The sequence below is a fragment of the Physeter macrocephalus genome, chromosome 14 (genome assembly GCF_002837175.3).
Source record: "Physeter macrocephalus isolate SW-GA chromosome 14, ASM283717v5, whole genome shotgun sequence".
In the NCBI taxonomy this organism is placed as follows: Eukaryota; Metazoa; Chordata; class Mammalia; order Artiodactyla; family Physeteridae; genus Physeter; species Physeter macrocephalus.
This window is the reverse complement of record NC_041227.1, coordinates 96,966,272-96,981,288: the sequence shown is the minus strand read 5'-3', so window position 1 is coordinate 96,981,288 and position 15,017 is coordinate 96,966,272. Positions and strand designations below refer to the sequence as shown.

General features: G+C 51.2%; 1 protein-coding gene across 1 annotated transcript; it reads right to left on the bottom strand.

Annotated features, from left to right (window-relative positions):
* Positions 1–3,572: 3,572 nt before the first annotated feature.
* SPACA3 (sperm acrosome associated 3) lies at positions 3,573–7,587 on the bottom strand. Its single transcript, XM_007113819.1, has 4 exons — positions 7,344–7,587; positions 6,409–6,567; positions 5,913–5,991; positions 3,573–3,676 (listed from the first exon to the last, which is right to left on the bottom strand). The coding sequence occupies exons 1-4, from the start codon at positions 7,528–7,530 to the stop codon at positions 3,610–3,612; spliced, it is 492 nt and encodes a 163-aa protein (XP_007113881.1). The 5' UTR covers positions 7,531–7,587; the 3' UTR covers positions 3,573–3,609.
* Between the last annotated feature and the right edge of the window lie 7,430 nt (positions 7,588–15,017).

The window sequence follows — 15,017 nt, the reverse complement described above, 5'->3', positions numbered from 1 at the left end:
AGGGGCTTCTAGTGTGTGGAAACCTTTCCTCCTTCACGGCTCCCTCCCACTGATGCAGGGCCCGTCCCTATTCTTTTGTCTCTGTTTATTCTTTTTTCTTTTGCCCTACCTAGGTACGTGGGGGGTTTCTTGCCTTTTGTGAGGTCTGAGGTCTTCTGCCAGCGTTCGGTGGGTGTTCTACAGGAGAAGTTCCACGTGTAGCTGTAGTTCTGATGTATCTGTGAGGAGGAAGGTGATCTCCGCGTCTTACTCCTCCGCCATCTTGCCTCCTAATCCCGCTCCTATAATTTTTTAAACCTTTGGCACCTGTTGCAGCTTGTGTGCTAGCTAGTTCTCACAGAGGGCAAAATGAGTGAACGAGCAGAAAATCAGTAAGAACAGAGAACCTCTGGGATTACTTTATGCACGTGGTGATTACGAGGGCCGAGGAAACCTGCATACATAGAAAGCAACTGCAGCATCGCTCTACAAACATCCCTGTGGCCTGATTCTTCAGGAATGTGACCACCGCGTCCACTGCATGCAGGGAACACACGCGCATGATCTCTGTATGCCGTTGAGCCCCTAGACACGCACCCCTGTTGACATCTCATTTGTTTTTGAGCAAGACTGTAATAGTGCTTTTTGTTTAAAAAAAAAAAAAAAAACACCCTGTGATAATGGCCGTGAGTGATGCCTTGGCATATGGGGAATTTGGATGTCTTGACTCCTTAAAACCACTCTCCACACCACCTGCTTCCGAAGGCAGTGGCTCATTTGGCTAACTTAGCACCATCACGGGCTGTTTGTCTTTAGCGTAAGTCAGACTTTGTGGCTTCTTTTCAAAAGGAATTCTATCCAAGTTAAAATAAGCCCAAGAGAAAGTGATTGGAGGGCACCAAAGCATCCTCAGTTCAACCTGCCTTACAGGGAGGAGGGACAAGAAACAGCTGAAAGACTTCCCAGCACCAGCTGGGGGTCTCCTTCCGGACTTCCTCACTCCATGAGCATTTTCTGCGTGGCTCATTTATCAAGAGGACACAATCTCAGGGAGCTCAGGGTCTAGGCAGGCAGAGGTAGGCAACAGGCACACACACAAGAACCCGAGCAGAGAGACGTGAAGTGGAGATGCATCTGGCATGCACAGTCATTGGAGAAGAGGCACCAGGGCTGTCTGCCAGGCTGAGGCATTAGTAGGTTCTGGCTGAAGCCTTGAGAGGTGGGTGGAAGTTGCCAGGGAGGCAGGTCTGCAGAGGAGATACCTGAGCAAAGGCTTGGAGACAGAGGAGAACGTGAAGCGTCTGAGGAAGGACAGATGCTTGCTGGATAGAACTGGGCTGTCTCTCCACTGCCCTCCATCCACTGTGCCTTCCCACCCCAGGGGTCCAGCCTACTGAGGGTCCAAGGGCTGGTCCAGCTATGGAGGCTGGGACGTGCTGAGGGCAAAGCACAGCCTTTGGAGTTCAACAGCCCCATCCGAACCCCAGCTCCACCAACTGTTACCTTGGGCAAGTTCTAGAACTTGTCTGGGGCTCAGTTTTCTCCTGAAAAATGGGGATGACCATCTCTACCCCCCTGGGGATGCTGCGAGGGTGGTGAGATAAACCATGGAAAGTGCTGGTGAGATGCCTGACAGGTGGCAGTTCGGAGATGATGGAGTCCTCTCCTACATGCCAACTCCATCAAGAGTGGCTGCCGGGCTTCCCTGGTGGCGCAGTGGTTGAGAATCCGCCTGCCGATGCAGGGGACACGGGTTCGTGCCCCGGTCCGGGAAGATCCCACATGCCGCGGAGCGGCTGGGCCCGTGAGCCATGGCCGCTGAGCCTGTGCGTCCGGAGCCTGTGCTCCGCAACGGGAGAGGCCACAACAGTGAGAGGCCCGCGTACCGCAAAAAAAAAAAAAAAGAAAAAGAGTGGCTGCCATTGAAGTGTCAGAAGGATTCCTGGCCACATAGAGGCTTGTGGTCAGTTTGCCATAGAGGTGTCCGGTGAGTGCTGGATCCCATCTGATTGGGCCAGTTTCCCGTAGTTTCCCACTCTAGAAGCTTCAGGCCAGTGTCCAGAGCGGAAAAAGCCAGCCCCATCCAGCTGAGGGTATGGATCTCACGGGCACAGCACAGGGACCTCAGCCCAAGAGAAGCACACTGCAGAGCCTCACTCAGCTGCCAGGAGCCTCTGGCCCCCTCACCTGTACTTGCAGGTAGAGAAGGAACAACACCTTAGCAAGCTAATTATCCCCTGGGGCATTCACCCCACCCTTAACACAAAAGATAAAGTCCATTTCCAGTTAGTCTCCTGGAGCCAAACTAGTCCAAGAATGAGGTGACTAGGACTTTTATTTTCCTTTTCTTTTTTTTTTTTAACATTTTTTATTGGAATAGAGTTGATTTACAATGTTGTGTTAGTTTCAGGTGTACAGCAAAGTGAATCAGGGATACACATATCCACTTTTTTGGGGGGGGATTCTTTACCCATATAGGTCATTACAGAGTATTGAGTAGAGTTCCCTGTGCTAGACAGTGGGTCCTTATTAGTGACTTGAACTTTAAAAAGTGCCAGAACTTCACTTAATTCTCCCCACTTCCCATAGAAGTTTCTGCCACTTTATCCAAACCATCCCTGTGCTTCTCCTGCTCTTTCTTCCCACACCTTCTCCTCTCCTCTTCCTCCTTCTCAGCAAACAGTGACGAGGACATTGGTGCAGACCTCTCAAGGAAGCCCTGGTCACCAGGACAGGCAGGACGTGTGCCCACCAGGTGGGCTGGGACTTGGCACCCCCAGAGTTCAGGGAAACCAGACAAGAGGCCAGTGTTTCTTAAGTCCCCCCCACTCTGTGCCACGCCCTGTACCAGGTGCCTCCCTGCTCTGTGTTATGTAATTGATATCAATACGGTATTGCAAGCTGGCCCTTATTAGCTCCTCTTGTCCATGAGGAATTTGCCCGTGAGAGGTGGAGTGACCTTCCCAAGGTCGGGCAGCCAGGATAAAGGAGAAACCCCATTAAGCCAGCTCTTCCCGAATTGTGCCAAACCCCCCACTGCTCCAAGGTATGGCCAAGTGCCAGCTGAGTGGGACTTGGATGAGAAGCAGCCAGAGCGGTCCCCCTGAGAGGGAGAGAGCTCGGGAGGGGCTGTGGTTCCATCTAGAGAGAAGCCTGGGGCCTGACAGCTACTGTTGAATGAACTGTTGCTATGTTGAAAGAAGGTATCGGGGCCCATTCATTCACTAGTTCTACAAACGTTGGCTGAGTGCCTACCATTCAGGATGCATCGTTCATGCATCAGTCATATATTCAAGAGGTTCATGTAGGAAACTCTGCCAGGTGTGGGCAACACAGGCACCGACACGCCCCCGCCCCCCCCCCCTCCCCGCTCCCCAGGCCTCCAGGAATGGAGGCAAACTTCCCGTGGTAGGCTATTTGGAGTCCAGCTGAACCCCAGCCCATGCGGATAGTGAGGAAACCCTGAGATGCTTCTGGCTCCAACACGCCACCTGGACACACAGTGATAGCTGAGAACCACACTTATATTAAACTATACTTTATTAGTTGGCTTGTCTCCCCAGGCCTGGGTCAGGAACCAAACCACATCTCCCAAGCTGCTATGCATGGCCTGTCCATCCAGAGAGAATCCTACAATTCACAGCCATCCACCCAGTCACTGAGGTCCTTGCCCTGGCAGTGATGCCTCCAGACCTCCCTGAGGATGGAAGATGGGGAAGAGGAGAGACCAAATCAGCTGCAGTCTTCAGTCTTTGCTCAGAGAAGAACAGGATGCAGGCGTGGGCTCTAAACCAGAAGTGAGGTGAGGAAAGGGGCTAGCAAGGGGAAGAGAGACAAGTCAGCTGTGTGAACTAGCAAAGAACCCCCTAAAGGAAGTTAAAAAAAAAAAAGAGAGAGAGAGAGAATGGCCCTTAAAAAGCTACCTCTCTAGCCTCCATATTTTACCGATGGAGATAACAGAGTAACTTGCTCAAGTTCACCCAGAAGTCAGTGACAAAGACTGGGGTCCAGAGCCCCAATTCAATGCTCGCTTCCTACACCATGCTGTTTCTGCAGACAGTGATGCCACCGTACATGTGTACAGCGCTTTACAGTTTACATAGCACTGTCACACCCATCACCCATTATTCTGCCATCCACCCCCCAGCAGCCCTATAAGGTAGATTGGGCAGATATTATGTTCCCTATATTCCAAACGAAAAGCTGAGACTAAGGTGCAAAATTACCTGCCCAAGGTCCACAGCTTGTAAATGACAGAAATGCACCTACACCCAATTCTCCTTGGCTACCAACCTGGATCTTTCAGTTGCTGGTAACTATAGTTTATAGGCTCTTTTAGGACCATTACCTTGTTCCAGTGTCATACCAGCATCTTGAGGAAGTTAAGCAAGATCCTGGGATCCTGGGGGTCCCAAGTTCCCAGGGGTTCCAAACTTGGATAACTAGTGTCCTCTATGATGTCAGTGTCAGACAGCCCAATGGCAAGGAGGACCCCTAAAGGACCTTGATAGATCTATCAGGTGAGAGGGGTTGACTGGCCTGTTCATCTCTTCCATTAGACTGAGACCCTTGAGGGCAAAGAACTGGGTCTTGGCCACGCCTGAAGCCCAGCACCCAGCACAGAGCCTGGCACAGATGAGTTCTCAGGTGTGCATGTGGAGGGAATAAACAGCACCCTTCCTACATTCTAGGACCACTTCCTATTAGCCTCAGCCACCTCTCAGAGGTTATACATGCCACAAATTTACTCCCAGCGTACAAGAGAGTTGTTCTTGATTTAACCCCAAAGAACCTGTTTCTTCCATCCCTGGGTAGTGCCCCCAAGGCCTCAAGGCCTTGGATTCCTACCTGAGCCTGCATTCGCCCTTCCTGATTTTATAGATGTGCATTCTATCCTGCTGAGCCTGCCTCATTCCAGATTCAGCTCCTGGGGCTTCAACTGTTCTCAAATCAACACATCTCCAAAGCTGTGGCCATTGTCAAGGGCCACCTTGGACCTTCTCTATGTTCATGATCCTTTTCACCTCCTCTTGTCACTCACTGGCCATGTATCACGTGTCCCTGTTCCTCCTTCACAGCCCCTCACCCCTAGCCCCTCTCCTGTCCGTCACCTATACGACTGTCTGAGTCCACACCCTCTGTCTCCCATTTAGACTCCTGCAAAGGCTTCCCAACTACTACCCCTGCCTCTTGTCCATCTCTCTTCCTTCTGTTCATGGACTGACATTTGATACTTTCCTAATTACCCCGCCAGCCTCGTCACTATCGCATCTGCCCTGAGTTCTGGTACTCTGGCCACCTGGAGGCATTTTACCTTCCCCACATTCTGTCCCCTGCTGCTATCCAGATAGGGGAGTAAAGGGAGGTTGGAGACTCTATGTAGAGAAGCTCCCATCGGAAGAGGCTGGGAAGCTGTAGGCCTGCCGCTTCAGGGGCTCCAAAGATATAGTCCAGTGCCCCATCGGATGCTCATCCAACTCCGTTGCCTATGAGGATGGCTCCAAGGCCATCTTGTGGGAAGGAGGGGAGTAAAGGGAAGGCTGAGAGGGTGCGGCTCCAGAGCTCTCACCCATGCTTCAAGCAGGGAACTTCTTCGATCTGTTGTACTAGACAAAGATGCCACAGTTAAGAAAGAAAGTTCCTAGACCCTGGTCTAATGAACTTGTAGGCAGGCATCTCAGCATAGGCAGATCTTGGAAGAGCCAGGCTTGGCTCCGTGACCTCCAGTGACTTCATTATCCTCCCTAAAATTCAGCGCGTTGTCTGTAAATACGTCAGTGGTAGTGAGCTCCGCCACCGAAAGTTGCCGTGCGGATTAGATTGTGAGGCCATGGAATGGTGCCTGGGATAAGAAGGACACTCAGAGAAGGTAAGTTCCCTACTGTGGTCCTGGCCACATCACCTTGCAGGGGGCTCCAACCTACATCACTTACCAGGTGCCCAGACCCCGGGGATCTTGAATTATCTTCATGGCACAGATAACAGTATCCTTGAGGTTAGGGTTCAACAAGTCTAGGGAGGGAGGCAGAGAAACACGATGAGGGAGCAGGGGGGAGAGCTGCACAGCCAGAGTCTGTCTCTATCTCTCTGTCTTTCTCACACATGTACACACCCTCCTCCATCCTAAATTCAACCCTGTCCCTCGACTGCCCTGGAAGCACAGGGCTTACCCGATCACTTCCCCCCATCAGAAGCCAGCCCCCCTCCCTTCCCATAGCTCTCAGGACAGTGTCCCATCCGGGACCCCAAATCAGATCCTCGGAGGACCCATCCTCATCACTCTCCCCATCCCACCCTCCTTGGTAGACCCAGCAGGCAGCGAGGGTCCCCACTCAAACATAAGCCAGGAGGAACACAAAAGGCTGGGGAAGAAGCAATGGCCAGTGAGAGCCTGGCCCCAGCCAGCCCCCGGGCCCAGGCCCAGCCTACCGGAGCAGTACATCTGGCACATGTTTGGGACATTGGGATTGAGTTTTTTGCACCACTTCCGGCTGTTGATCTGGAAGATGCCGCTGTTGGTACTTCCATCGGCTTCGTGGTCTGCGGCAGCTGTGTTGAAGCCACTTGCGAAGTAAGCAAGACAGACCCCTGCACAGGGCGGAGACACAGGCCTGCGGGTCAGATGACGGAGGCCAACCCAGACCAGAGGGCTCATGGGGCAGACTCCACACGTCACCTCCTCCGAGCCTCAACTCCTGTTTCCAGGCATCAAGGCAGACGCCCTCCCACCTCCTTGACACATGAATCCGTCGAAGCTCGGAGGGGCAAAGTGACTTACTCAAGGTCACACAGAGCTACCAAAGAGCAAGAGTCAGGACCGGCCCTCAGGCGTCCTGACTCCTAGGCTAGCAATCTTCCCACGGTCTCACTGTCCGCACATAGTAGGACCCAAGAAGTGCTGTGGGATGAATGAATAAGAGCTCGCTCTTTAGAGACATGATTAGGAAGGCACGGGGGGAACCTAGAGAGAGGGCTAGAACTAGAGAAGAAATGAGTCCGGGTGTGGCTGTACTTCATAGCTTCTCGAAACTGCCACCAGCTTGAAAAGTTGGGTATTTACTGCTTTGCTCAGCTTGCCCTAAACTTCACTGGGAATGTCTGATCCTAGTGGCCACAATTCAGATTAGGGTAGGAAACCATTCTTTTCCTTTGGCTCCCGACGTTACCAGCGGGGGAGAAAATGAAGAGGTCATCCTGATTTGGCTGCCTGTAACCTGCCTGCTGTGTATTCACCCCAGAGCCAGGTGTTCTCTACCTCCCAGCTCATAGGATCCTTGTTTGCCAAAGGAGAGCAGAGGATCCCAAGGCCACAGCCCTCGGGGGAGGAGGGGGGAGGAGGAGGGAGGGAGGGAGCGCAGTCTCACAGTCTGCCAGGCTGTATCCCCGGAATCCATCCAGGCCGAAGTCCTGCAGAACTCTGGCCAGCTCACAGCGACTGTAGACCTTGGCCCGGCCGGAGGTGAGCTGGCAGCTGAGCAGAGAGGCCAAGGCCAGCAACGTGATCCCAGGCAGGCACGGCCACCTTCTGGGAGCCCAGCTCCCACCTTCCATGCGGGCGGCAGGGTTGGAGACCCCGCCACCCTGGCTCAAAGCTGGGCTTTGAGATGACGGGCAGCTCCCAGAAGGCTACCCCTGGAAGAAGAAGGGAAACAGGGCCTGAGTGTACCTGGGAAGTGGGGAGAAGGCTCCAACACTGCCAACCTGCTCCCTTGCAGCCCTGATGGGGCATCAGCCGTACCACCAAGAGCCAGAAGAGGGCTCCCCGAGGCCAGCCCCTTTCCCCTGAAGTCCTGCTTTGTACCCCGCTGTCCCGGCAGCTGAGCGAAGAGGAGGGGAACCGGGGAGAGGACAAACATATTCTGAGCTCCATACTACTTGCCAGGTATCACGGAATCCTGAAGCCCAAGACTTCACAACTCAGAAGGGACAAAGTTTGGACTGAGACCAAAGTTTATGTGACTGCAAAGCCCCACCGGGGTTTGGCCACAAGCAGATGCTCCCGGAGGGGGACAGCCAAGCAGTGGCATCAGCGTAAGTCAATCCTTCAGCCCAGACGCCACGAAGCTGTCTTCTAGCACTGAGCCTCCCCTCCTGGGCTGCACTGAAGCCAGGTCTCCCCCTATAACACTGCCACCCTGCAGCCTCTCAAGTGGAGGATGCTCTTTCTCCCCCACACAGGCCGCCCAAGGCGATGCTGAAACTCTCCTCCATGCCCGCCACCCCATCTAAACCATCACCTTGTTAAAGCCCGGCCTCCCTCGAAGCTCACCTCGCCCGGTTCAGTTTGCCCTCCACGCCTCTCATCACCGGCTCTGCAGACCTGTCCCCAACATCATGAAGGACATTTGCACCTGGGTATGACCTTGGCCTCCACTCTGTCTCAGAATAGAGAAGTGTCTCTATCCCACTTCTATCTCTCCCCAGCCACCTGTGACCTACCTCTCCATGTCTCTCACGACCTCGGCCCCCCAACGGGCCCTCCACCTTCGTAGATTCCAGAAACGAAACACAACCTCGGGAGTGGGTGTCCCTAGAATTGGGTGGCCCCAAGCCCAAGGATGACAAGACAAGGGTGTGCTTTGCAGTAAGTCTCGTCTCAGCGGGAAGCCCGCCCCTACGCATAGCATCTCTGATGTGGACACTTTCCCAGCACCATCTTCTTCCGCTATAACGTGAGGAAATTAATAACACCTGCCTCATCGGATTGTTGAAAGAATGAATGAGAAAAGAAAGGCGCAGAGAGAACAGGGCTCTTTGCACTAGAACTCGGCTGGTCATTATTTCTATGAGGAAGTGATGCTGGCACCGGCACCGATGCTTGTCTTGGTCAGCTTTCTCTCTCCCATTTCCCTCCGAGGGTATTCACGACCCTCATTACTGTCCTTGAGTCCCCTCCCTGCCCTGTCCCACCTCACCTCCTGCCTCACTGAGAAAAGCAAGGCGCTCACAGGTGAGATTTCCTTCCTCTTTCTGCTTTTACCCCATGCCATTCACAAGTGCCTCAGTAGCCTCACCTACCCTCACAGGGGAGGTGCCTCTACACTGATGGGGGCCCATCTTTCCTCCAAGCTCTGTGTTTCATCCTTTCCCATCTCTCCACCTTGTTCTACCAGCGACTTCTCCTCTCTCAGCATCACCAGCCCCTCCTCTCCACCAGCTCCTCCTCCCTCTGCAGGGACGGACATGCTTAGGTCTCCATCTTCTAAAATACCTTCCCTGGACTCTTTATCTATACTGACCTGTCCCTCTCCCTCTCTTTCTCATTTCAACCTCTAGGGGAAAATCTACAATTTTCTCACCTCCCATCTGTTTCTCAACCCAGTGAAATTTAGCGTCACCACCACGACCACTCGCCTGACACTGTTCTGCGCAGTCCGACGGACCCTCGCCAGCTCCTGTCTCGCGGGGGCCCTCGGCAGCCTTGCACACCGCTGCCACTCCACCCGGTTGAAACGCTTGCCTCTCTCGGCTTCCATGACGCTCCCCTCGCGCAGGTTCCTCGGATTCCCTTTTGTGGAATCCACTTCCGCCCAGGCCTTAAATGCTGATATGCTTCCCGGGCATTTCTCCCTTGAGCCCTCCTCTCTCCCACTTCAGGAGACCCTCTGGGCAGCCTGCAGGATGCCTAAGCATGTCTGTGCCTACTGCCTGCTGCAGGATGATGGCTTGTATGGCATCTTCCCCGGAGCAGCAGACCTCATAGGTAACTGCCTCCTGGGAATCTCCGCTTGGATAAGACACGGTGAACTCAAACTAAGCACGTCCAAAACAGAACAAACCTTCCCACTATTTTAGTGCTCTTTTGTATGTTTTCCCTTTCTTGGTTTAAAACATTCTTGGTTTTAAACTCATCATGTTTTGGGGTTTTTTTTTTTTTTTTTTTTGCGGTGCGCGGGCCTCTCACTGCTGTGGCCCCTCCCGTTGCGGAGCACAGGCTCCGGACGCGCAGGCTCAGCGGCCGTGGCTCACGGGCCCAGCCGCTCCGCGGCACGTGGGATCCTCCCGGACCGGGGCACGAACCCACGTCCCCTGCCTCGGCAGGCGGACTCTCAACCACTGCGCCACCAGGGAAGCCCTAAACTCATCATGTTTTATTGTTTAAACCTATTTATCCAAATTGGATAAACATTTTTATCCAGATATAAATGTCATTCTTCACTCCTCTCCATCGCAACATCTTTCACTCATCCCCAAACAATCAATCCCAATGTGCTGTTGAGTCCACCTTCCCTCCAAGGGCAACATCTTTTCCTTAGTTCGGACCACCCTCCTGGTGTGCTGATGGCCTCCTGGGATCCAGTCCTGACCTTCTCCTCAACTATTCTACCCGCATTCACCAGCATGAAGGTTTTACACAAAAAGCCTGGCGTGTGACATCCTTTGATGGCTTCCTTCCTCACTGCTCCTAAGCATGGTCCACAAGGACCCTCGTGACCCAGCCTTGCTGACCTCTGTCCCGCGACACATTGAGTTCCAGTAATGCCATGTCATTCGCTCACGGCGATCTTGCCGTCTGAACGGGAACCCTCTCGTTTCCTTTCCATGCTTCACTCTTACCTGTACTTCAAGGGTCACATTAGAGGTGAGTTCCCCAGCGAGGCTCCCCCAGTGGGCCCCCGCCCCCCCAATACTCCCAAAGCGTCCTGTACTTCTGCCCTCCTGCACAGTAGACTGTAAAAGACGTTAGCCTTTCCCACTACGAGGTGAACTTCCAAAGAACAATCGTGCTCTTATTTATCTTCTTATCCTGAGAGTCAAGCAGAGCTGCCGGCATGGAGTGGCTGTTAAATGAGAGCTTCTTAAGACTGAAGTATATTGAAGTCGTGTCCCGAAGAGCATGAGCCCTTCTCATCAAAGTGTGGGGGGATGAGAGGGAGGAAGACACCCTTCTGAGTTCTTAAAATCTGGCAGACACTGTGCTGGGTTTTTTCTGGATGTTTTCTGACTTAATCTCCTCTAATCCTCTCAACAATTCAAGGGGGGGAAGGATTACTATCTCCAACTTATAGATGAAGAAACCAAGCCGACTGCTCTACAGAGACTGCTTTTGCTTTTTCGCTAGCAGAGTTATTTAAAGGTAATTTCATCCTGAGCATTTCCCAGCAGATCTAGAGGTAGCAGGAGTCAGGTCTGCTGATCCAGAGACCAGAGGCTGCCAGCGTGGTCTCCAATCTCTCTCTCTCAACTCCCCACCCCCGCTTCACCAGCCCAGGATCGGCCGCCCCGCCCCGCAATCTCTGACCACTGCCTTCCTTTCTCCATGTCCCTCTCTGACCAGTTAACAGCTGCAGGAAGAGGGGGAAGGGGGCTCACTGATCAGGTGTCGTCCGCACCAGAGCTGACACAGCAGTGACAGTGGCAGTAACAGCAGTGGCCCGACACTCTGCTTCAGCCCAGGACACACCCCATGATACAGCTGGGGCCCCAGGCACCCAGCTTGAAGAGAATGATGGGAAAGGGCAGGCTCCAAACTGACGCGGGGCCTTCTGGAACTCCCCAGTTCTGTGAGCTCATCTTCTAGAACCATCTTCACCCACCCAACTTTGCTAGCCCCCCTGAGCCCCTCAATGTCAGGGCCTGGGGACATATTAGGAGGATCTAAGCTCAACCCCTCTTGCCCACCTTCGCTCACACACACAATACTTTGAAGGATGGCTCACTCCTCTCCTTCCAACAGACCCTTCCGGTGGGTACCCAGGGAGGATGATGCTGGTGGGGGGCCACCGCTGCCCCAGGCATCCGACCTCACGGTCACACTCCTTCGTTCTTCTTCCTTGATGCTGAGCCATGAACCGCCCCCTTTCTCCGTCTGGATGATGACAGCTCAGTGTGGACAAGCCTGGGACAAATGTGATGCTGTCCACCCTAAAGCTTGTGGGACAGAGCAGTGAAATAGAAGGGCATGTCACACCCGTGTCTATGCCCCACAGGGGCCCCTGCTTGGAGGCCGTGTGGCACAGCAGTTAGAGCATGGACTTTGCGGTCAGGCTGACCTGAGAACGAACACGGGCGCTAGTGACTACCAGCTGGGTGTCCCAGTAAAAGTGACGTAACCTCTCAGTTTCCTTCATTCTCAAGGGGGAATAACAATACAGGAAACATCTCTAGAGACACGCAATACACAGGATCGATTGCCACTAAGAGCAGAGCACAACCAAAAATAAGTCAAGCTGCCCCTGTTCATCCTGTCTGCCCGGGCCCCATCCCAGACAGACCAGATTCGAATTGAGGGTTGACCCATGTTTGCATCAGGATTTCGCTCTCTTTTTTTTTTTTTTTTAATTTTATTGTGCTAGGAATACATGAGTCACTTAACATGAGATCTACCCTCAACAAAATTTTAAATGTATAGTACAGTGTAGTTGATCATAGGTACAGTGTTGTACAGCAGATCCCCAGAAACTTCTTCCTCTTGTTTAACTGAAACTTTATGCCCGTAGATTAGTAACTCCCCACTCCCTTCTCCCCCAGACCCTGGCAACCACCATTCCACTCTTTGATTCTATGGACTTGACTCTTTTAGATACCTCCTATAAGTGGAATCATGCGGTGTTTGTCTTTCTGTGACCGGCTTATTTCACTGAGCATAATGTCCTCCAGGTTCATCCGTGTGGTCACATGTTACAGAATTTCCTTCCTTTTTAAGGCTGAATAGTACACCACTGGGTGTATAGACCGCATTTTCTTTATCCATTCATCTGATGGACATTTAGGTTTTTTCCATATCTTGGCTATCGTAAATAGTGCTGCAATGAACATAGGAGTGCTAATATCTCTTCAAGTTCCTGATTTCAATTCTTTTGGATAAATACTCAGAAGTGGGGTTGCTGGATCACACGGTAGTTCTATTTTTAAAGTTTTGAGGATACTGTTTTCCACAGCAGCTTCGCCATTTTGCATTCCTACCAACAGTGCACAAGGGTTCCAATTTCTCCATGTCCTTGCCAAAACTTATCTTTTGCTTTTTTTATAATAGCCGTGTGAGGTGATATCTCATTGTGGTTTTGATTTGCATCTCCCTAATGATTAGTGATGTTGAACATTTTTTTCATATGCCTGTTGGCCACCCGTGTGTCTTCTTTAGAGAAAAGTCTCTTTGGCATCAGTATTTCTTAAAAGCTCCCCCAGATGACTCCAATGCACAGCCAAGGCTTGAGCCTTTGTCCTGGGGGAAGGGCTCTGGACTTGAGTTAGAAAACCTGAGTTTAATGTCTTGCTCTGCCCCTGACTGGCTATTTAGTCTTGGCCAGTTAACCTCCATTTCCTCATCTATAAAATGCAGTTGTTACCCTGCCCCACCCCCTGGAACCACAGTAATCTCCCCAAGCCTCATTTTGCTCCTCTGTAAAATGGGAATAATCCTCCCTCACTGTCTCAATGCCTGAAGATACATACCACTTGGATCAGTACATCTTAACTATTGTTTTTATTGTCTGGCCCTGGGTGGTGATTCCGTGTGGTTGAGTTTTGGGGGTTTTTACTGCATCGGCCTGCTTTTACTATTTTACCATTTCTTTTTATTGAGTCATCTTTCAGCTTATTTTTATTTTACTGTATGTTTTGTTATTTCCCACTTGACTTTCACTCTTAAATGGAGAAGAAGAAAGCTCCAAAGAAAAAGTTACAAGGGCAGACAAGGCCCCAGTTGACAATTGGTGGGTCTTTATTTCTCTGCTGAGCTCAGCACCAATCTTTTCTGTTTCCCCCAAAGCAAGCTCGGATTCTTGACCACATCCCAGCAGACATCCCCCACCAGCTCCCTTCAGGTTTAAGTTCTCCTGAAGCATCTATTACATTTCTGCTTCTCAGTCCTGGCTGCACTTTAGAAAAAATACACCTGGGCACCTCCCCAGTCCAATTACATCCAAATCTCTGGGGGTAAAGCCCAGGCATTACTATTTTTTCAACACTTGCAGGAGATTCCAAAGTGCTACCAGAGGTGAAAACCACCGTTCTAATCAAACTTTAGTTCCCTAAATGTGTGCCAGTGCTTTGCAACCATGTCTTACATGCTATTATATATGTTTTTCCCTCTGTCAAGTACACTCTTTCTGTTCCAACTAACTGGCTAGCTGCTGGTCCTCCTTAAAGCATTGCTGGGGCTTGACTTCCTCCCCTGGACTCCTTGGGCTGAGTCAGGAGTCCCCTATACCCTGGCACAGCAATCAATGTTAATGTGACATCTCAGCGCCTACCACACTACATCAGTATCTTCTTTCTCCATCACTCCCACCAGACTAGGAGATGCCCGATGCGTCCCAATTGTCTATTTTCCCATTGTTGACAACAAGATCAAAAAATACTATGGAAAGAAATGAAGAAATGAATGCAAATCATCTAGTCGGTTGATTCAGAAGAAGCTCAGCTCGGAGGACTCCATCGGGAGAGTGCCGAGGGTGGTTCCAAGGAGTATGCAGGGGTCTCTGTGGACAATGAAGAAATGAGTCCTACTCTGCCTGCAAGTAGGGAGAGCCTGGAGCTCCTAGAGGAAGGTCTACTCACCCAAGCCACTCCCAACTCATAACAGTGAAAATAGAACTAACCTCTTCTTGATAAGTTGTGTCTCTGTTATTTTCATCTTTGATCACAGTATGTGGCTGTAATCACAAGACATTGTTATCAGGAGGCCTGAGGCATGTAAAGTCACTAACCCTGCACTGTAGAGTCTCACCCCATCATATTCTTTTAGTTTTGTGTCTCCTTTATTAATCTGTCTTCCTCCTCGTGATGGTTAATTTTCTGTGTCAACTTGACTGGGCCACAGGGTGCCCAGATATTTGGTCAAACATTATCCTGGGTGTTTCTATGAGGGTATTTCTGGAGGAGATTAACATCTTTAAAAATTGAAATGTGTTTGACACATAAGGTTGTGTAAATTTAAGGTGTAAGACGTGTTAATTTGATACATTTCTATATTGTGATATGATTATCATCATAGTCATAATTAACACCTCAGTCACATTACATCATTATTTCTTTTTAGTGGCTGGAATAGTTAAGTTCTAGTCTCTTAGCAAGCTTGATGATTACAATACAAT

Coding starts and splice junctions, on each gene's coding strand:
- SPACA3 (XM_007113819.1), bottom strand. CDS start 7,530: ATGGAAGGTGGGAGCTGGGCTCCCAGAAGGTGGCCGTGCCTGCCTGGG. Junction 6,568..7,343: donor GGGATACAGCCTGGCAGACT/GTGAGACTGCGC, acceptor CGCCCTGTGCAG/GGGTCTGTCTTGCTTACTTC. Junction 3,677..5,912: donor CCCCGGGGTCTGGGCACCTG/GTAAGTGATGTA, acceptor TTCCATCCTCAG/GGAGGTCTGGAGGCATCACT.